The 22,566-nt window shown below is 38.8% G+C and overlaps 2 protein-coding genes across 8 annotated transcripts in view; one reads left to right on the forward strand and one right to left on the reverse strand.

Moving 5' to 3' along the window:
* Nucleotides 1-1,337: 1,337 nt before the first annotated feature.
* On the forward strand, nucleotides 1,338-6,294 carry LOC110488007 (chromatin accessibility complex protein 1). The gene is made up of 3 exons (XM_021559951.2): nucleotides 1,338-1,577; nucleotides 4,061-4,184; nucleotides 4,501-6,294. Exons 1-3 carry the CDS (start codon nucleotides 1,425-1,427, stop codon nucleotides 4,578-4,580), a joined length of 357 nt encoding a protein of 118 aa, XP_021415626.1. The 5' UTR covers nucleotides 1,338-1,424; the 3' UTR covers nucleotides 4,581-6,294.
* Nucleotides 6,295-11,495: 5,201 nt separating this feature from the next.
* Nucleotides 11,496-22,566, reverse strand: part of LOC110488009 (protein argonaute-2) — a 29,558-nt gene continuing 18,487 nt past the window's right edge. For all 7 annotated transcript variants that reach the window (XM_021559957.2, XM_021559958.2, XM_021559956.2 and 4 more), the window contains exons 18-20: nucleotides 22,426-22,527; nucleotides 21,903-22,102; nucleotides 11,496-21,709 (exon numbers count right to left, since the gene is read on the reverse strand). In XM_021559957.2, the coding sequence (XP_021415632.1) occupies nucleotides 21,601-21,709; nucleotides 21,903-22,102; nucleotides 22,426-22,527 (411 nt within the window). In that variant the 3' untranslated portion in view covers nucleotides 11,496-21,600. The remainder of the gene's footprint in view (nucleotides 21,710-21,902; nucleotides 22,103-22,425; nucleotides 22,528-22,566) is intronic.

A 22,566-nucleotide genomic window follows, 5' to 3' on the forward strand; every position in this document is an offset into this window, starting at 1 on the left:
CTACTTTAAATAATACTTTTAAGATCAATTGGATAAAATAATTCTTAAGAAGACCCACTTCTATCTGGAATTTTATTACTCATCATGTCTTCTCTACTTTGGTGGCCTTAACTTCATGTTGTTTTGCAATTATAATAGACAAAGTTTCAGTGAAACTTTCTGCGTTTCATCGGCAGGTTTTCTTGTCATGGTCCTTAATTTATAAACACAATTTTTCTCCACACAGATATTATATATGGAATAATCGGGATATATTGTATAAAGATACTTCTTTGTTTTTAGAATATTGGGTTCTGAAATAATATCCTATTGGTGAGCCAACTGGTAAATGCAGAGGGTCTTTTACTCAGTTATAAGGAATTCTTATCACTTTACAAGGTCCCTGTAAAACCTAAAGATTTTGCAATTGTTTTAGATTCCATTCCCTCAGGTGTTGCTATGTTATTCAGGAACGTGTCAAGACCTGACCCTCAGAGCCTACCTTCTATTGACCCTGTTGACTCATCAGTAGGAAAGATTTGTTTCTCTTTTGGTCCATTCAACAACAGAGCGATACGAACCTTGTTTCAGCAGGATGTTGTATGTCATGCCTGGAATGGATTTATTGATAATATCTGTTGGAAACAAGTTTGGATGTTGCCACACACATACCTATTAGTTAACAGAATTAAGGAAGTTTCCTTTAAAATTATTCATAAATATTATCCTGCCAACCACTATATGAAGAAGTTTAAGGAAAACATCAACTCAAATTGCTCCTTTTGTAATGACCACCCAGAAACAGTGTTGCATCTTTTTTGGCATTGTGTTCATGTAAGAAAACTGGCAAGACATCAGTAGATTTATAATTGAACACATTTATGAAGATTTTACACTATTGTGGAGAGATGTACTGTTTGGATTCTTTACATACAATAGAAATAAGCTGAAACATTTTTATGTAATTAATTTAATTATTATTTTGGTCAAATGTCATATACACAAATGTACATTTACAAACAGAGAACCACATTTTCGTACCCTATAAAAAGAAATTGAACTGTATTGTAATGCTCTACTAACAAAAAATCTGTTAGAATTGTAAGTATATGTATGTTCCTTAAGGTCCTTGTGTAATTGTAATGTGATATTGTACCCCCTAGCTCGATTGTTTATTGTTTGTAATCTATGTATGCTTGTGTTCCCTCGTGCTTTATGTATTGATTTGTTGTTAAAAAAACAATGTTTTAAAGTAGAGTGTGGGGAAAAAAATGTCATAAATTAATTAAAAATAAATACAAATAAAAAAAGGATTTGGAGGGAAATGGAAGAAGAAAAAAACTAACCACGCCCACGTCATTGCTCTGAAAGTAGCGGGGTACTTCCGCTCTTCGCAAGTGTTTATCAACTGTGTGCCCTTACTACTGAGAAACATACTTATCAAGATGTCGAGCAACAACGTGGAAGAGAAAGTGAATCATGCATCTAACAGCAAAGGCATCTCTCTTCCAATGACTCGTGTGAAACTGATCATGAAAAGTTCTCCCGACGTCTCAAGCATCAACCAAGAGGCTCTTCTCCTCACCACCAAAGCAACAGTAAGTTTAGTTCAATCGGCAGTTTGTTTATTGGTTTAGCTATGCTAGCTAGCTAACGGTACGTATTAGCTAGGCCTACAAGGTAATTTTGCAGTAAGGTCTGAAATGTATACATATATAGACAGTACTAGCTATCTACTTTCATAAAGTGCGACTAAATTTACTGTACTTGTCAAGGTAGGTAACTAACCCTGTACTGCTAGCTAACTAACGTTCACCCCGAAGTGACATTATGGTTGCACATAAAGTGGAAATATATTTGGCTGTAATTTAAACCAGAATAGGATGTACAGTTATCCCGTAATGAATGCAGGGCCTAAAATGAACAACCGCCAAATACGGGTAGATTTAGGCATTGGCTAATTCACTAGCCATGTTGGCGGGGTGGCCACACTCGGGGCTCTTGAGTGCTAGCGTTTAATAAAATTAGTCAAGTATGGGTACGTTGTGATTTATATCAAAATAAATGCTGCAGTTGTTGTGTTCAAAGTATTTCTCCCGTTTTTGTTTCGTATCTGGTCATGCACAAAGATCGGAATCCTAACGTCAAATCTATCCCACTTCCCGTAGCAACACTGCCTGTATCTACGGGTCACAGTGGCTGTTATTCACAAACGTTTTAGTCTGGACTCCCAAGTGGCGCAGCGGTCTAAGGCACTGCATCTCAGTGCAAGAAGCGTCACTACAGTCTCGGTCTAAGGCACTGCATCTCAGTGCAAGAAGCGTCACTACAGTCTCTGGTTCGAATCCAGGCTATCCGGCCGTGATTGGGAGTCCCATAGGGCGGCGCACAATTGGCCCAGCGTCGTCTGGGGTAGGCGTCATTGTAAATACTAACTAGTTAAATACAATTTTAAGTATTTTCTAACATGTAGGATGTGTAGACAGTAGAAGCTGTTTTTCAGTCCTCTCTCTCTTCTTTGATGAAGCTTAACCACAGTTTGCATCCAAAATATATGTTCAGCTCTGCCCACAAATTTTCTATAGGATTACGGTCAGGGCTTTGTGATGGCCACTCCAATACCTTGACTTTGTTGTCCTTAAGCCATTTTGTTACAACTTTTGAAGTACACTTGGGGTCATTGTCCATTTGGAAGACCCATATGCGGCCAAGCTTTTACTTCCTGACTGACGTCATGAGATGTTACGTCAATATATCCACATTTTCCTACCTCATGATGCCATCTATTGTGTGAAGTCCCTCCTGCAGCAAAGCACCACCACAACATGATGCTGCCCCCCCCCCCTCTCACGGTTGGGATGGTGTTCTTCAGCGTTCAAGCCTCTTTTTTTTCTTCCAAACGTAACGATGGTCATGATGGCCAAACAGTTCTATTTTTGTTTCATCAGACCAGAGGCCATTTCTCCAAAAAGTACAATCTTTGTCCCCATGTGCAGTTGCAAACCGTAGTCTGGATTTTTTTATGCCGGTTTTGGAGCAGTGGCTTCTTCGTTTCTGAGTGGCCTTTCAGGTAATGTCGATATAGGACTCGTTTTACTGTGGATATAGATACTTTTGTACCTGTTTCCTCCAGCATCTTCACAAGGTCCTTTGCTGTTGTTCTGGGATTGATTTGCACTTTTCGCACCAAAGTACGTTAATCTCTAGGAGACAGAACAGGTCTCCTTCCTGAGCGGTATGACAGCTGCGTGGTCCCATGGGGTTTATACCTGCGTACAGATGAACGTGGTACCTTCAGGCATTTGGAAATTGCTCCCAAGGATGAACCAGACTTGTGGAGGTCTACAATCTTTTTTTCTGAGGTCTTGGCTGATTTTTAAAAATTTTCCCATGATGTCAAGCAAATAGGCACTGAGTTTGAAGGTAGACCTTGAAATACATCCACAGGTACACCTCCAATTGACTCAAATGATGTCAATTAGCCTATCAGAAGCTTCTAAAGCCATGACATCATTTTCTGGAATTTTCTAAGCTGTTTAAAGGCACAGTCAATGTATGTGTATGTAAACTTCTGACCCACTGGAATTGTGGTTCATTGAAATAATCTGTCTGTAAACAATTGTTGGAAAAATTACTTGTCATGCACACAGTAGATGTCCTAAACGACTTGCTAAAAATATAGGTGACAAGAAATTTGTGGAGTGGTTGAAAAATGAGTTTTAATGACGCCAACCCAAGTGTATGTAAACCTTTGACTTCTTCAAATGTACTTATATTCCAGACTCTGACGTTGCTCTTTCTAATAATTTTGTAATTACATTTTGGGGATTTTTGTGTTTTTGGGGGGGGTATATTACTGCACTGTTGGGGATAGGGAGCATTTCGCTAGACTTGCGATAACATCTGTGGAATATGTGTAGTTGACCAATAGAATGTGATTTGCCCCTCAACTTACTTTACGTGGCTATAGTGTAACCTCCATCAGAGCCTTGTAAAGAGAAGACTGCCCTTCATCCTAATGGTGTCACTGGTAATGATATGGAACTGTCCCATGTAATAAGTTGATTCATCTCTCTTCTAGGAACTGTTTGTTCAGCACCTAGCTCTGTCCTCATTCAATAATGGATCAGGGAAAGACCAGACCCTCTTGTACAGTGATCTGGCCAATACTGTTGAGGAGAAAGAGACTTTTCAGTTTCTCACAGGTAAGAACTCTCTCACAGATAACCTTCTTTACTATTATGTATTGATTTTTACAAAAGAAATGAACTCTTTATGCGATGCGCAATGCAGAGAACACCGGAATAATTATCATTTCATGACCATAGTGAATTATTGTAATGTTTGTAAATTAATCCCATAAGGGATGGGTCCCAACTGGTGATTTGACACATTTTTTTTTAATGAAATGTGATTTAATACATTCGTCACCGCCAGTTGACTGCCACTCTCTTCTCTCTGAATGAACATGGGCTATCATGACACTGAGAAAGCAAATATTTTTATCTGTTCCGTTTGCAGATATCCTACCGAAGAAGATCTTGGTTCGGGATTACCTGAAGCTTCTAGAAGAAAATCCAATTGAAGAAGCAGACAATTGAAGCAAAACCCCTTGAAGCAACAGTGGTTGTATTGCTAGCATGGAGTCTGAATATATTCCTGAAGTAGACCACATTCATACCACTTCCATTCAATGGCATTGTGTAGGCCTACATCTTGATCTGAGATTTACTAGAGCATATCATGTTTACTACAATTAAGTTGCCTAGTCATCCGCATGCTGAGCATCCAGTTTTGGGTCAGAAAGAATCAGTATGTGAAATGACTACAGATAAAGCGTTAAAATCATAATTATATGTTACCCCCCCCCCCCCCTCCCCGCCACAGCAATAACCTGCTGCCTAAGAGGGAATTCTCTGTACTCCCCTGGGTTTTGATGCCAGCTGATGCATACAGTGCACAGAGATGAGGGATTTCATTTGTTTTGGGCATTATGTTTTACAGGAGACCTTGAAGCAAAGGGTGAACAGATCAGTTTCTTTTTTTTTTTTTCAACAATGTCTTCCATACAAGCAACGCAGTTCTCAGGTCAAAATCAATTTCTCGTTGGTTGTATCCTTTTATAAAGAGGAACACCTATGCACAGTCTTTGCTAATGGACTTTTATTCCTTTTATTCATATACCCAATGAAATCTGCAGAAATATAGACATGCAAACTGATTTCTTAAAGCGTTTGAATGGGTTATGTGACTAAGGAATATACAGACTTTAGATTTTAGCTGTGTTTAGTGTGATCTATTTTCTATACTACTCATAGGTACTTCCAGTCCTGGGGGGCTGCAGGTAGCACTTATTTAAATCTTCTCTTATTATTTTTTGTAACAGCTCCTCTCCGATTGCAATGTAAGTTATGCTACAGTAGGCATTGCCATATTTTTTGGTTTTTCATGTGAAATAATCAGACTTAATACATTTATTGAATCAAAGTCTAAATATTCTGCTGTGTGTCTTGTGTGCCATGAAACTACAAAGCAAGGTCCTGTAATGTGATGTCTCAAGAATGCACTGAACTAAGTAGCCTAACTGTCCCATTAAATCATAACTTAATCATATTCTGTTAACTCATACCCAAATAGATGTTGTTGACTCATCCTATACTCCCATTTGTGGCCAAAGCATACATTGAAGGGGGAAAAAACACTAAGAAACCCACCTCAAACTCAATTGCATACTCCTGACATCTCTTCTCGACAGCGCATCTCTTCGGGAGGATGAGCTGGCCAATCTACTCGCACCATTATGTTAGGGTACTTAACTTGATAACCATTAAATTACTTTGTTTTCCTTCCTTCAAAAAAAAAAATCGCTCATATTGTAATTATAGTTCATATTTAATAGAAATCAGGAAACACTGGACAGTTTAACAGCTATGAATATTTTTTTTCTACAAGTGAAAAACAGCAATTTCGATCCCACCCAACTAATGAGACTTGTCTTTTGTACCATAGTTTTATTAATAAATTAAATCCTCTTCATGCTACACAGACTTCATCATTCCCTATCTGTTGAATTACTGTAGATAAGTTTTCGCCTCGTTGCAACAATGTTATGCCATACACAGCTGTACTTCATTCAATAAAACATCTCTTTATGGTACAGGTCTGCAGCCTGGGAGTATAAACAGATTTGATTGCCATCAGAATACCCCTGATGCTGTAGGCTTTGCATACAGTTTGGATTTTAGGTACATGTGATTAAAATACACCTAATAGGAATGTGACGCTATTGAGGAATAAAAGGCAAAGAATACAGTACATAAAGTGCACCTCTTGCTTTGTACAGGGTTTCCTACCCTGAATCTGCATGCATTGCGAGTGGAATATATTACATGGTACAGTTCATTCAATGTAAAAAGCCTAAAGAACATATTCACTGTGCCATTTGTTTTTCAAGTCGGAGTTGCATGATGTAAACACCTCTCTAGAAGGGATGCCACGTGGTCTTTCCTGTTGATGGAGTCCTTTGTTGGCAATGTGCTCCTTTATACTAGAAACACAGTCACAAAGGGTTCTTGTAAATCTAAGAACGGGTTCCTAGTTACCCGTGGGATTGGTTCAAGCTGTATCGTACTAGAAAAATGTGGGGAGGACTGAAGATGTAGAGCATTTGCAATTATTCAGGTGCCGTCTGGATAAATGTTCCCGCTGTGTTTGGACCCCTCCGTGTGACAGGTCCTGAACATAAACTGTTCTCTCTGCTTCTGCATGGCAAGCGGTACCGGTTCATCAAGTTTGCCACCAGCAGACTCCTGAACAGATTCTATGCTATATTGATTGCTTCACTGTTGGGTTTAGAGCTTGCAAGAATGGCATTACATTGTACTTGTGCACGTGGCATTAAAACAAGACTAGTGACTGATCATGCATGACTTCATACGCTAGGAATTCAACCATTCTGGTTTGGAGCAGAAAGCTCAATATTACCTTTCCTCTTTGTTCTCTTACTCCCCTATTCTGCTTGCACAAACCCCAAGAGGAAGTTTGCTCAATCACCTTTAATCAACTAACTTCTACAACCATTTAATTTCTCAATAGTATTACCTTGCCTATAATAACAAATAATCACTGTGGTAAAGTACCAAATTGTCATACTTGAGTAAAGATACTTTAATAGAAAATGGCTCACGTAAAAGTGAATGTCACCCAGTAAAAGTAAATGTTCAATTTAAAATGCAAGCCAAACAGCACAATATTTGTTTTAATTTATAGATAGCCAGACATAATTTAGTGAGTCTGCCCGATCAGTGACAGTAGTGATGACAGCGCGTTCTCTTGATAAGTCCATGAATTGGACCATTTTGCTGTCCTGCTAAGCATTTGAAATGTAAGAGTACTTTTAGGTGTCAGATGAAATGTATGGGAGTAAAAAGCACATTTTTAGTTAGGAATGTAGTGGAGTAAAAATAAGTGAAAAACAAAGTACAGATACCCCAAAAAAACTACTTTAGCAGTACTTCAAAGTACTTTTACTTTGTTTATTTACACCACTGGTAAAAGGGCATTAATATGACTGCTTGAATATTCCCTCTAGGAGCAAAGCCTAGCACAAGCCTGCTGCTGTGCAAGCCAACTATCATCCTGGTCCCGCCCGCACCAGGCACTCAGGAGGAAACAGGACAGGCAGAACTCAGCTCGTTGTTCTATCCTGGAGCAACTACACCACGATGGAACTGGACCAGTTTTGTTCCCCAGCCGTGTTTGTATTAGCATGGTAAGTGAGGCTGCTGGGCTGAGGAGTAATGTAAATGGCATTATTATCTAGATAGGCCTAATAAGTGGAGCTAGAAACAAAACAAGGCCAGCACTGAATCATTCATCCAGGGAAACATGAGCCCACAGGACTCTTTGTTTTGGACATTGCATTAAGTTCACAGCAACTTTTATCCTTTCTTCAAAAACTCACCTACATTTTCCTGTGTATTCTTTCCGTGTGCTAGTAGGGTGGTCTAATTAAACAATAAGGCCCGAGGTGGTGTAGTATATGGCCAATATACCACGGCTTAGGGCTGTTCTTAGCCACGACACAACAGAGTGCCTGGATACAGCCCTTAGCCGTGGTGTATTGGCCATATACCACAAACCCCAGAGGTGCCTTATTGCTATTATAAACTTGTTACCAACATAATTAGAACGTTGTTGTATTTGTTTGTTATACCCATGGTATACGGTCTGATATACCACAGCTTTCAGCCAATCAGCATTCAGGGCTCTAACCACCCTGTTTATAATAGCAATGTTTGGCATGATCCCACTGGGCAAAAACTGGTTGAATCAACGTTGTTTCCATGTCATTTCAACATATCAAAATATTTTATATTTGAGATTCTTCAAAGTAGCCACCCTTTGCCTTGACAGCTTAGCACACCCTTGGCATTCTCTCAACCAGCTTCACCTGGAATGCTTTTTCAACAGTCTTGAAAGAGTTCCCACATATGCTGAGAACTTGTTGGCTGCTTTTCCTTCACTCTGCAGTCCAACTCATTCCAAACCATCTCAATTGGGTTGAGGTTGGGTGATTGTGGAGGCCAGGTCATCTCATGCACTCAATCTCTCTCCTTGGTCAAATAGCATTTACACAGCCTGGAGGTGTGTTGAGTAATTGTCCTGTTGAAAAACAAATGATAGTGGGACTAAGTGCAAACCAGATGAAATTGGCATATCACTGCAGAATGCTGTCGTAGCCATGCTGGTTAAGTGTGCCTTGAATCCAAAATAAATTCCTGACAGTGTCACCATCACACCTCCTCCTCCATGCTTCACGGTGGAAACTACACATGGCGATCATCCGTTCACCTTCTCTGCATCACAAAGACACGGCAGTTGGAACCAAACATCTCAAATTTGGACTCAGACCAAAAGGACAGATTTCCACCAGTCTAATGTCCATTTCTTGTGTTTATTGGCCAAAGCAAGTCTCTTCTTATTGGTGTTCTTTAGTGGTTTCTTTGCCCATCCAACCTGACAGAGCTTAAGAGGATCTGTAGAGATTCGGAGAAACTCCAAATACAGGTGTGCCAAGCTTGTAGCGTCATTCCCAAGAAGACTTGAGGCAGTAACTGCTGCCAAAGGTGCTTCAACAAAGTACGGAGTCAAGGGTCTGAATACTTATGTAAACATATTTCAGTTTATGAATTTGCTAATCATTTTCAAAACCAATTTTTGGGTTAGGGAAAAAAACAATTTAAGCAATTTTAGAGTAAGGCTGTAACGTAAGAAAATGTGATAAGTCAGGGGGTCTGAATACTTTTCAAATGTACCAAATATATATATATTTTGTGTTTATGCCTCCAGTCACACCATCGGTTTAGTGAGTTTTTGTCAGTAAATTTTAAACAAGGGATGTCTTTGAAGAAGTCTACCTCTGACATAAGTAAATAAGAATGGGAGAAAGACTTAACAAAAACAAAAGATGGTGACATTTGATGTGGTTCAAGAAGCCAAAAATGTGTATTACTGAATTAATAACTTGCAGAATCGATGATGATGTCCACCTATATAGAACCATAACTAGTTATTCAAAACATACATACGGGACTAGATTAAACCATTCACATTTTAAGCAAATTGTTATATGCATAGTAAAATAGACATGTAAAGTTTCTTCAAACCTTTTTATTAATTAATGCAATTTACAGTCAAGCCAAAGTGAACTACATCAAGTAATACGTATTCACATTATTTCCTAACAGGGTTTACAGCATAGCTTGTGTTTGTAATCATAATTGTTAACAAAGTCAAATAGAAATCAAAGCTCACTTACACTTTACGACAACAAGAACGAGGAGCTTAGCAGTGGATCCGAACAAATAAACCAGCAACAAAAAGACTTCTCTATGATTGGAATGACAGCAAATTCAGTTTTGGCATGTGGTAAAAGAAGTTAGAGAGACTGAAAATCTAAATGACAGGCGAGGAGGTTTGAGTTCACAGGACTGTGCAGGGCTGACTTTGCGAAGATAAACTTTGGTCACTTTGCTCCTCTGTGGCTTACATTGACATTTAAAGAAACAAAAAAGATCCTCAATGACGGTTTAAAACGGCACCCTGAAAACTCTGTTTACTGTGAAAATAAGTAAAAAGACAGGACATTTGGGCCTTTAAAAAAAAAAGTTAATTGATTAGAATTTGAGGATGAATGTCTATGAAAGAATAACAGAACAAATACATTCATCAAGTGACTGCATCTTTAGGACACTTACATTCATAGGAGGTAGATATGACAATGGGGCATGACATGGTTTCAAGGTGTCTATGGGAATCAAGCTTTTTTTGCAAGTTGTGGATTCTAGTGCATAATTTCGTACTTAAGGCCAAATATACTAGAAGAATGTACCCCATTTGAAGTTCTAAGGCTATCTTAAGACAAAGGTGTGGTAGAGTAAGATAGGGAGGAAAAACAGTTGCAGATACAGCCCTTATGGCAATTACCGGAGTCAACAGTCATATTGAACAGCATTGCGTTCCCATAGTTTTGCTGATGGAAAAATTACATGAATTCTTCATTGACTGAACCCATTGTTTTAGGTTCTATGGACACTCACAGCATCCTAACAAAAGCAAAATGTGGAAACTGTGTGGATGCAACTATTCAGACAATCAAATGTTTTAACAAATGCATACAAGACACACAACCATTTATTTTGGCGGCAGGTTCAGAAAATACCCTTTCACTTCTGACAGTGAACATGCAGAACATCCTACAAGACCCATTGAGTCAGAAAGCAGGTTTTGCATGGCATATGCACAGCCTTGTGTGGCAATCAAACCTCCCAGAGGGTGTGTGTGGGGGGGGGGGGGGGGGGGGGGGGTATTGACATTTTATTGGACAATAGAAAAAGATTACATGAGAAGTCCATGCAGCATTTATCAGGCTTATGAGGTACTTCATGAATATATATCTATATCTTTCCATTTTTTTGTATTTTTTTTTAAAGATCTTCAAAGTCACATTATTTCTTATAATTCCTATTGATGGCATAAAATACCTTTATTTATTTTTCTGTCCGCCCAGCCACAAGCTGCCTTGAAAGTGCAAAACACAAATACTGATCGTTCTATGCAGCATGTTCACTCAAGGTTGCATGATAATTCATGTAGAAAGTATTTTGTGGCTCTGTGAATCAAAATGTGTAAGCAACCCATATGAGGTGGAAACGAACTTTAAAAAAAAAGGCACACACAAAACAGGATGGTTTTAGCTCAGATGACCATAATGACAGAAGAATTTGAATTACATTTCCATACAACCTTTTTTTGTACCTTTTCTTGAGTGACTGAAATATCCCAGTAGGCTACATCAGTGTGTGTGTATGATATAGCTCTCTCATGTCACAATGTACAATACATTGATCAAAGTATAGTTCAAATTTGGATTCCCTTTGTAAAATGTGGCATGCAAAAAGACATCAAAAACATTAGCAAATGTTGATAATTTGTAGCTTAATAGTTTATTTTTCTGGGTTATTGCGATACTGGATAAAATCACTTAGAGATGCAGATCATGTCAGACACTCGGCTTTAACTGTGGACCATTTATATTTGGTAGTGTAGGTTTGTTAAGTATATTCCATTTATCAGACATCCACTTGCAATCTCTTAAATGCCGAATGAAAGATGCCACACTAGACCACAAGCCAAGGTTCATGTAGCTCACTAGGTGAGACTTGCCATACACCTTGACTAGGCCCCCTAATAAACCTAGTCAAGCAAATCACAACCCTAGTTTGGACTTCAGCAGTTATTGCTCTGCATACAACATCCCATTGACAAGCTTCTTTCTCGCCATCTGCAGCCCACTATTTCTATTTAATACTACCAAAAACCTATTGCAGGAATATCGATTAATCGTCGATCAAAAAAGCCATTCCATTGGCACGCCAATATATCATTCAGCCATGACTACAGCCACATGAACGAATCCCAACTCATTTTGTTCGTGTTCATTTGTTGTTTTTGTTATCACTACATTTTTTTTAAAGGGAGGACTCACATGCATGTAAGAACATTGAGACTTAACTCCAATTACAAAATTTGGTCCCTTGAACTTTACATACTAAAACAAAGTTCATCCGTAGATGTTTCGTTTTTAATGTAAAATAATAACGTCTATATAATACACAGTATTGACTTGTGTTGTTTGGTCAGTATAAATTCTGTTTTCGTCATAAATTAGGGATATACAACGGTAGCACCCGAGACCGTTCTGAGGTAGTTTACTAAAGCCCTGTTTCCACTGGCACTTCAAATTAGGGCCACATTCGAGCTCAAATGGAATTCTCAAATTCAAGCTGGGTCGAGGGAAACCTGGGCCAGCGCAGTTTCACAGCTGGTGCCAGCTCAATTAGAATGCTTCGCTAGCTTGTATGGGCTTGTTGCTGTTAGCTAGCACATGGACAAGCAGTACTAAAGTAGTCAAACTACACACTTTACCACCATTGCTGTATCCTTTATTTTTGCACTACAAAATACTTTGAGAAGTCAGCCCTCGAATGCTGGCTACCTAACATTAGCTTGCAACTCAAGAGTTGAAACAAGCTAGCAGGAATTTTTGCTGGCCAGGTCGTATTGAAAGCTAGCTACATCATATCAATCCTGTCATCTGGTTTGCTTGGTTAGCTCGCTAATAGCCAATGTCATGGCAAGCAAGGTAGGTATTATGCTAGCGATGACGCTAACTGTTTAGATAGTTAGCTAACTTTAGCAAGCTAATAAATACATGACTGAGTCTGACTGGCACTGGCAACGGTATGGGGTAATGTCAGCATGGTGAATTGAACTCTTCAACATGGTGATAGCTAGCTAGCAATATTAGCGAAGCCAGCAGCTATACATTGGCTACCTAGCAACATTACATCATTTATCATTTCTGGAGGCAGAGGAAACTCAATTCGAGCTAGCCCACCAATGTCAGCGCAACCCAGGCTGACTTCAAAGTGCTAATGGAAACAGGGCTTTAGTTGGTAGAAGGATACAAAAATACCCAATGTCAGTCTTGCATGTTATATGCACGAAATTCCGCTATATGGCATTCGTTTGGTGAAGCTCTGAAGGTTCTCCATTCTCTTTTTAAATAGGATCTCAAGACAGCATCGCTGTGGGTTATAGGGGGTCAAGCTTAGTATGATAACTATCGTGGGCTAGGGCTTGGAATCAGCTCAACCAAAGAATACTCAAAAACAGCAGTGCCACCTTCTCAATGGGGAGAGAGGACTGAGATATTGGACTTTTCTAGCTGGGCATGCTGAAACGGTCACAGAGTTTGTGGAAAGAAAATACATCTAATCCTAAAAACAAAAGCTATATTTCCAGCAAAAAAGGAAAAAAGAAAAGCCAAAGCGTCAACTTTTGCATCTATGACTTCAATAGAATATTCTGTAGACCACTAACAGCTGCTCATGAAGCATCATGTCAGAGGTCATCTGTGTCATAAGAAAAAATGAATGTTGGTTGAGGCAGCATTAGTCTCTAGTGCCTTCAAACTCAACTCTGGACCTGGATCCCCTCTAATCAGGAGCCAATGTAGATTTAGGACACCAGGTGTGTGCAATGAATTATCAGGTAGAACAGAAAACCAACAGGCTCCAGACCTTGTAGGGTAAGAGTTGAATACCCCTAATCTAGTGTGTACTGTAGTGGAATTACATAACTAAGACAAGCAAAAGCCAAAATCACTAATATTACAGCACCTCACAAGAAACAAAGGAAAAAAACACGACTGCACCTGTGTGATACTTTATGTAGCCAAAACGTTTGTTTTATAGAAGTCTAAAATGTTCATGATATATCCAAAAGTGAACTAAGTTAAGATATTAAATGAGAAAAAAAACTTTTGCATTGTGATGACCAGCGATAAGATGTACAGTATGATATTGAATAGTCATCCGAGTAAGAAATTGATGACTGAAGTGGAATGAATGATTTGACAATATGTGCCATTAGCCTATGCTAAGGATAAGTAACTTAGGAAAACAAAGACTGACTTGACCACATCCCACTTTCAGTAGCCAATCGGTTTATAGTTTGTGGATTGAAGTTAATGAGCATGCATAACAATTATTTTATACAACCATATTACAGGTGGATACATTTCTTAATGACAAACACTGTCTTTAAGTACATAAATTGTAACCTATCAGTTAAGAAAATAAGTTCTACTCTACTAAACCGGGATGGTATTTCAACTGTAGACCTTCAAGAGAAGACTGGAAAAGGCAAAGGGGATAGGCCTTTCTGTATATACAAGTCTGATTTAATATTTTCTAAAAGGTTTTGTTTTGCCCACAGTATACAATAGCGCAAACAGATACATGCATCTGTTGTCATTTACATCTGTATCACCTCTGATGCAGGAGCCATTACTGTATTTGGATAAGATAGAAAAGTAATGGATCCATACTACTATGTTCTGTCCAAATCAAAGCTATACAAATCACTTAAGCAAAAACTATTATGGGGTAAAGCTAAGCAATGAAGAAACTAAAACCATCTCAAATACCTTTGAAAATGTAATGGACACACAACTCAAATAAGCATGATAAAGATAAATATTGGATTGATTCTCATTTTATGTATTAGGCTGAGACAAAATACCAAAATAACAATTATTCACAACCTTTATTAATATCTGTGTTCCTCAACTACTCATACTGACAGTACAAATCAGGTGGCAAATGCTCAACATTGACTTTTATCAAAATATATTGATATCAATATTGAATTATAATCAAAGACAGTCCAATAGGACTCGTTGTCCCAGCCTTAAAGGAGAGCACCTCTTTCTGCAAGGGCCTGGGACTAGAATGTATGGTCAGAATGTACTTGTCAGTTCCAATGATCTATTGACGTGATATGTCTTAATTCTAGAAAACGCATCAACATACTTGTTAGTCAGTGACCACGTTTACATGCACACCAATATTCCGTTATTATTCGGGATACTCAAGTATTCAGTTTGAGTTGACAAACATATCCCTTTTACAATAACCCCGAAAAGCTTGTATCCCGGTTATGAGAAATCCAGATAAGATACCTGGGATATGCTGATCTTAGACGGGATACTGTGGCATGTAAAAAATCTTATCCCGTTTACCATTTTGTTTTTCCTTGGGCTGCACAGGCTCAGTTTTAAATCTCATGGGTGTTGTGTGATGTTTTCATCTGATTGTCAAATCAAAAAGTAAGCTACCTGTGCAGTTCCATCCACCATGATGATTTATTTTGCTGACACTCTGTACTGGACCGTATAGCCTACTGGCTACTTTCACCTCCAACTTTCTGCTTATCATTTCTGACATTTAGTCGGCCAAATTAGACGACATTTCAACATTTGGTAGGTCATATGTCTGCCAACTATAGTTAGATACATGCAGCTTCTCTTCAGTCATAACTTGTTGTCCCAGAAGACTAAATAAAGTAGAGCTCACCAGAATAAATGGTCTTACATTGATAGAATGAATGCATTAGTAATCTAGTTAACACCGGTAAAGTTGTCTATTTAGTTCAGGGACCTGGGAGAAAAACGCACTAACTTCAAAAAGGTGGAAAGATTTGTACATTTTGCACAGGACCAACCCAAGACACGTTTGTCTTGGGTACATATTTTGTGGTGCAAATACTGTCTGTTTGCAGTACAGTGTCAAATATTACACGTGCAGTCACATTTTTGTCAAGAGATGCTGAAGGAAATCTAATTTCTCCACTCTTGTTCCCAAAACAAAATTAAAATTTGTTCTATAATTTTACTGCAATAAATGCATCATTCTGCAGGACTTACTATATTACTCTGCATGTGAGAGGTTATAGGCCTACAGTCAGTGTCCATATTCCACTTACTATTCAATTTAACCTCTGAACTTAAAATAAGGAATATTCCATTTATTCATGGACACAGTGATACTCGTGAGCGGGATATCAAAAGGTGCATGTAAACAGCTTATCCCAAATAAGAGCTTAAGTGGGATATTAACTATTATCCGGAATACTGTGTGTATGTAAATCTTTTACCCAGAAAAGCACTAGGCGTAGGTCAATAAGCATCTTGAGATTTCAGGTAATAATTAAGAACCGGAGATGGTAGGTGCACAATTTAAAATGTTATTTTGCATCATTATTTACTTGGGCTTGCCATTTTTCAGTTCACTCAATCTAGCCACTAGTGTACTTCTTGGTACAACACCACACAAACATACCCATGAACTGTTGAGTTCCCTATGGCAATTGTATCTCACTTGTGTACATTCCTGATTTGGCTCAAAAAGACTAAATAGCTATGTAACTACAGGGAACGGCCAAAACAAAGAAAACACCAACCACCCTGTCTTAATAGGGCGTTGGGCCAGCACAGCTTCAATGCACCTTGGCATAGATTCTACAAGTGTCTGGACCTCTATCGGAGGGATGTGACACCATTCCTCAAATGAGAAATTCCACCATTTGGTGTTGGAAAACGCCGTCTCAGGGACCGCCTCAGAATTTCCCATACGTGTTCAATTGGGTTGAGATCTGGTGACAGACAGCCATGGCATATGGTTTACATAATTTCCATCAAACCATTCGTGCCCTGTGGATAGAGGCATTGTCATCCTATGGAGGCATAGCCTTGGTAGCCAAAATAACGTCCTTCCCAGAATCTTTATACATGACCCTAAGCATGATGGGATGTTAATTGCTTAATTTACTCAGGAACCACACCCATGTGGAAGCAGCTGCTTTCACTATAATTTGTATCCCTCATTTACTCAAGTGCAGAGTTTTTTCTGCACAGAAGTGGGTTTTTTTTCAGGCTGCCTATGTCCAAACAGTAAAAAAAAAAATCAGTGTAAACATAAAATGACTAAAACCAGATAAAGTATGTAGAAAACAGACCTAGGGGTTGGGTTAAATGCAGAAGACACATTTCAGTTGTACAACTGACTAGGTATCCCATACACGCACACTTTAAAAAAAAAGTTTTTATATCATTTCTTTGAGAACCAACAAATCACCAAAATAAAAAGCTACAGTCGAGGAGAATCTAAAATCCCCAAAATGATGCTTTCAGGAGTATTTGTCATGGCATGAGGCCCCCATTGATTGTGTTATGTTTGAGTCACTCGGATAGCATAAGCCATGGCAAAATGTGTAGAAATGCAGAAAATGTGCCTAAAACAGCAACATTGTCACTGCGGCCAACAGGAGGGCCTCTAACATTTTCGGTTGCCACGCAACCACCCAAGCCCCATTTTGACCCAGAAAACCCCCCTGAAATGTTACCATAATTTTGGCAGTTACATGTATGTTGACAAAAAAAGCTTAAGGTTTGCAGATAACTCCTACATACTGATATGACACTAGTTCTACCACATTCGTTGATGCATGTGATTTCTCTATGGAAGTCGTATTTCTGGCGACCATAAACGCAAGTAATACATATTTAACAACCAACTTGCAGAACACTTTCCACACACAAACTTTGGCATCAGACTATAGCTACACATTTACACAACCAGTACAATATACAAAATCACAATGTTCACAACTATCAGACGTCCACCCAGTATCCTAATACATGGTATGATGTCAGTTTCATCTTTGCATATGCTGTTGTCTCACTCACAACCTTCAAGCTTTTTCATGGCCATAGAAACAAAAGCTCAAAACAAATAAATGCATGAATTAGCACCCTCTTCTGGGAGGAGTTTCAATCACAACCCAGTGGCAGTTATTTATCTGACAAAGACGTTAAAAGGCATTATTTTCAGTGAATCAGCCAATGTATGCTGGTTGGCTGGGAGAATCCCTCAACAAATAGGCCTAGGTGTAACCACCTGAATGTCTGACTTCGAGGTGCACGTGTGTTTATCTCGGACCAGTTGTCAATGCAATGAGTTAATGGTCTCACCTGACAAACTAGCCTAGTATTAAACAATGTAAGCATCATGATGAATCAAACCAGCTGATCTGATCTCTCAATCCGTCTGAGACAACACTAGTGACTCAACTAGACAACAGCTCCAAAATATTTTTTTTTATTTTAGTGCAAAAAAGAACATTATTAAATGTTTTGGATATTTTCAGGAAAAGCAATACTGTACAGGTCCGATATAATCTAAGGTGCTGTGTATAAATAGGTAACTTAAAACACGTATAAGCAGTAAAAACAAGACCACATCTCCCAAGAAACAAGTTTAGGATGAAAAGGGTGGGGCAGACTTCAGGTTGGGAAAACTGATGAAAAATGGTAGTATGAAGCATTGAGCATTATCCACATTGAAAGGGAAATATTCACATTTCAATGGACAAGCACACATCTTGTATCATAGTTTCCATAGCAAAAAAACAAACTCAAGCTATCAATAACATCAAGTCCACTTGACTACATGTTTCTGCCCTCTGTACGATTGACTGTAGCAAACAATAACCTGAATAAACGCGAGGCAGAGCTTAGACTATGCATTCCAAAACAAAAATGTTAATATTTCACTGAACAGCTATATTCAATGACCCAATTAAAGCAACATGGGAGATGCCTTTCCATGTACCCCATGTGTATCTATGGGAGCACAGCAGTAAATGTTGCATATTCAGTATCAAGCTAATAGTTTAAAAGACAGATGACATAGGCTACAATAGTAAATCATCAAATTGTGGGTGAGAAGCTATAATTGTTAGCCTTGGCTTGACCAACATGTTTTCCAGCAGTCAGTTAGGTAACATACCATCCATCTCCAAGGATATGCAATGAAGTTGTGATATATTTCTGTATGTTTTGCATTGGCTGGTTTAAAACATTTTACCACAAATAAAAAGGCGCTAAATTAATGCTGTTCCATGGGCGCATAGAAAAAAAAAGGACAAGTCAAAAGCTTGGTTGGACCAACATAATTTCAGCTCAACACTAAAGATCATGTAGCTCTCTAACCACTTAAAAAAAAAAAAAAAAGTAAAATTTTTTTTTAGGATCGTGCACAAGAACTATGATTACAGAACGCAGGTTCACCGACTGTCACATGACAAACACTCAAAATCATTCCATTTCATGACAATGTAAGATTCAAATGATGCCTACCAGATATAATATCCTGTGTAATTATGAAGAAATGACCAGCAGTGTGACGTTACCATAACACTTGAACAGGTAACAAGAGGTAGAACACACAGCCATTTCAACACAATTGCACCAGACTCATAATGTACGTTAGAGTTTCCTGCTTGGCTCGACCAATCAATGGAATTCATACCAAGTTGACTTCTATGAAAAGTGCATCCAAATTTACAAGTCGCAAGACCAGCACCAAATAATAATATTGACATAACAGTAAATATCAAGTACTTGATTTCTAAGAATGCCCAACAAACAGTCAGATTTTGGATTACTTTACAAGGAATAAGAAATTAAAGTAATGAATATCGTTAAGGGAGAAAGAAAATATGTTCTAAAATGCTTCATCTATTACCATACTTACGGCAAGTGAAGTCCATCGCAGATTTAAGGTGACATTACAGTGAAGGAGAAAACATCTAGCACCTGTAATTAAGCTGTCCTTTTGTGCATCAATGTACAAAATGTGTAATCTTGTTTGGCTAAGAAGAGAGATTGTTTTACAAAGTATATACCGAATTTGTGCTAGCAAACATACAAATGAAATACAATCCCCCATACCATTACAAAGGTATAGGAAAGAAGCACAACAAACACTATTAAATGCACCAAGCAAAAAAACAAAACAAAAAGTTACTACTACTCTAAAAATACCCTAAATTCATATTTGAGAAACATCACTGCTAAAAATTTCTTGGTTAAAAACAATGCATAGTTAGAAAAGAGGGATAAAAGCTAGCCCATCTAGGCTACATGAAGAATTCCCTGCTAAAATCTAATTATTCGGGAGAACAGAAAAGGGAATAAAAATAAATATAGTAAAGATCAGTATAATTTCAGTTTTGGAAGGCATTACATTTTTTTTGCATGAAAGTTCTGCGTATACAAATAAAGCCAATTTGACTTAGTTTAATTCAACTACATATGGGCCAATAAAAAAAAATGCTTCTATTATAATTTTAACAATCTCTTCTAAAAGCTTATTCAAAATATACCTTACGTCCCTCAAGGCTATGCTACAAAGAACCACAATTAAAAAAACAAAACCTTTGCTTGACTACGAATAATTGCCCCCCTTTTTTGCTGAGCAATAATGAAGAGAACATATCAGTCTCCGGAATCCTTTTCCGCCCAATAGAACCCCACCCCATTCTTCAGTCCCTAAGCTGTGTGACACTTGGAGCATAGGCTCACTCTACTGTACCGATTCATGCACCAACGCCTGTACTACAAGATGCCAGCAACACGACTTGCCCCCCCAGCAAGGAGAAAACCATGATTGAAACCATTTTAAAAAGATCAAAACTACAGATAGGCTTAACATATCCAAATCGAATGTGTGAGTCATCTACACACAAATTCATTTTTACATTTTTTTTTTTTTAGAAAGACAACATGAAAATAAGGGGATACAAAAATGTAATTTGAAGAGACTTGACCTCCCCCTATTGTAGATGTCTTAACATGTAACAAGGCTCAGAGAACATAAAAAGGTGTCTGTTAGGAACCAGTCCCATTCTATTAGTAAGTTTCTCTTGCAACACTGACCATAGATTGACAAAACGACTCAGTCCAAGTAAAAAAAGGCAAGAGAGAGCAACAATTGCCGACAGTTTAGATTTCATATTATTAATTTGTATAGGTCTTGATTAAAAATAAGTGTGAACAGTTTCAAAGTCTAATGAAAATCGAATGCTTGCTGTCATCAGATGCAGCATAAAAACATGTGTTGGTCACCAGTGTTGATGGACAAATACTCTGCGGCTGGTACTGTTCAATTCATAGCTGTACATACAAATGAAAAGACAACATGATAAGTACTTGTGTCCTGGTCAAAGTATCCATCTGGTCAGTGCACTTTGCTTTGATTGGCTGATAAATAATGAAGTTGTGAAGAGAAAGAATGATTATAAACCTTCCATCGGGCCCTTATCTTCGATATGCCCACCTCCCTTTATCCCTATTTTTTTTAAAAGTTTAACTATGGAGAAAACAGTTTAGTGTGACCTTGTGTCTAGATTCTAAACAAAGTGTGAGGATACTGCCCTCTAGTTTTTGATAGAAGTATTTCCTAATAAAAGCTTTTCCTTTGCTCAAACTCTGTAAACTACTAATTTACAAATACAGACAAAATGTACAACATGTCAAATAAATGAGTCCACCCCACCACAACCGATTTCTGAGGAATCATTTTACATACTACTGCCTAATAATGACCAGGGTTAGGCCAGGGAGAGGGGAAGAAAGTGGTTTTGCATGTGTGGGTTTGAAAACAATTGTGGACATTTTGGAAAAGAAACCATTCCAATTTGTTTGGGATGACACTTATCATTCCCCCTTACTGGTGAGGAGAGACAATAGACGGCACAAACCCACTGATGCCCACACCTGACACAGTAAAGGGGTTAGGTGGGAGGAGTGAAGGTTTCTTCCCTGTGGGGTCTGTCTCACCCCTGCCGACCCCGGTGCCCAGGCTTGGAGCTTCAGGCGAAGTACATTGTGCGCAGTGTGTCCTGGTGAATCTGAACTGCCTTGGCCAAGGCCTGCTGGTCACGCCCGTTGCTCTGTCCCGACGTGTGACTGCCCTCCGCACTGGAATGATCACAGGGGAAAGAGTTAGTGAATTCTTCAGTCTGAATTCTTAAAAAAACAAAAAACATTTAAGACCCTTCATCACCTTCTGGTAATCACTCGTCTACCACAATCTGAATAGTGCAGTGATGGAAATACCCTATTAAAGTAACTGATGGTCATGGTCTACAGCAAACATGGTGATGTCTCTTACCTGTCATGCTCCTTGTCCACCAGGTGGTAGCGGGCACGGAATGCCACCAGGTGGGCGTAGTAGGCCGGCGCTGGGATGGACACGGAGCGGGTGCAGCGCACGTAGGTGTGGCACAGCTGGTAGGTGAGTACCTGCAGCTCGTCTGAGGTGAAATGGTTGTCGTCCCACAGCACGTGGTAGTGGGATGGTCGGCTGGTCCCCTGAGGGGAATTACAAATGATAAATGTTTATTGTAAATGGATTAGTCATTTACTTTTTGGCTCTACTATAACCAACATCTAGAAATTTGAAAAGTCCAAATTATAAAAACGTTTTGAGCAGAGAAACTACAATTAGATTCTCTCAAAAGCACATAATATTAGTAAAGCTGGCGGTGGGTCCATTCTCCACGACTTAGCTCTATAGTGTCCTGGGTTGTGTCAGACATTGTACCCTATTCCCATATAGCGCACACAAAGTAGTACCCTACATAGGAAATAGGGTGCCATTTGGGATGCACCCCGGGACACTGGCTGGTTCCTACCTGAATGCCAGCATGGCTACACAGATAGAAGTCAAACTCCGATGGGTGAGTGATTTTGGTGTCCACTGTGGTGCCGGCAGGGATGTTGCCACTCTTACCAACCTGAACAAAACACATTAGGAATCATATAATATCCCAATG

This window comes from Oncorhynchus mykiss, chromosome 32, assembly GCF_013265735.2.
Source record: "Oncorhynchus mykiss isolate Arlee chromosome 32, USDA_OmykA_1.1, whole genome shotgun sequence".
Lineage (NCBI taxonomy): Eukaryota > Metazoa > Chordata > Actinopteri > Salmoniformes > Salmonidae > Oncorhynchus > Oncorhynchus mykiss.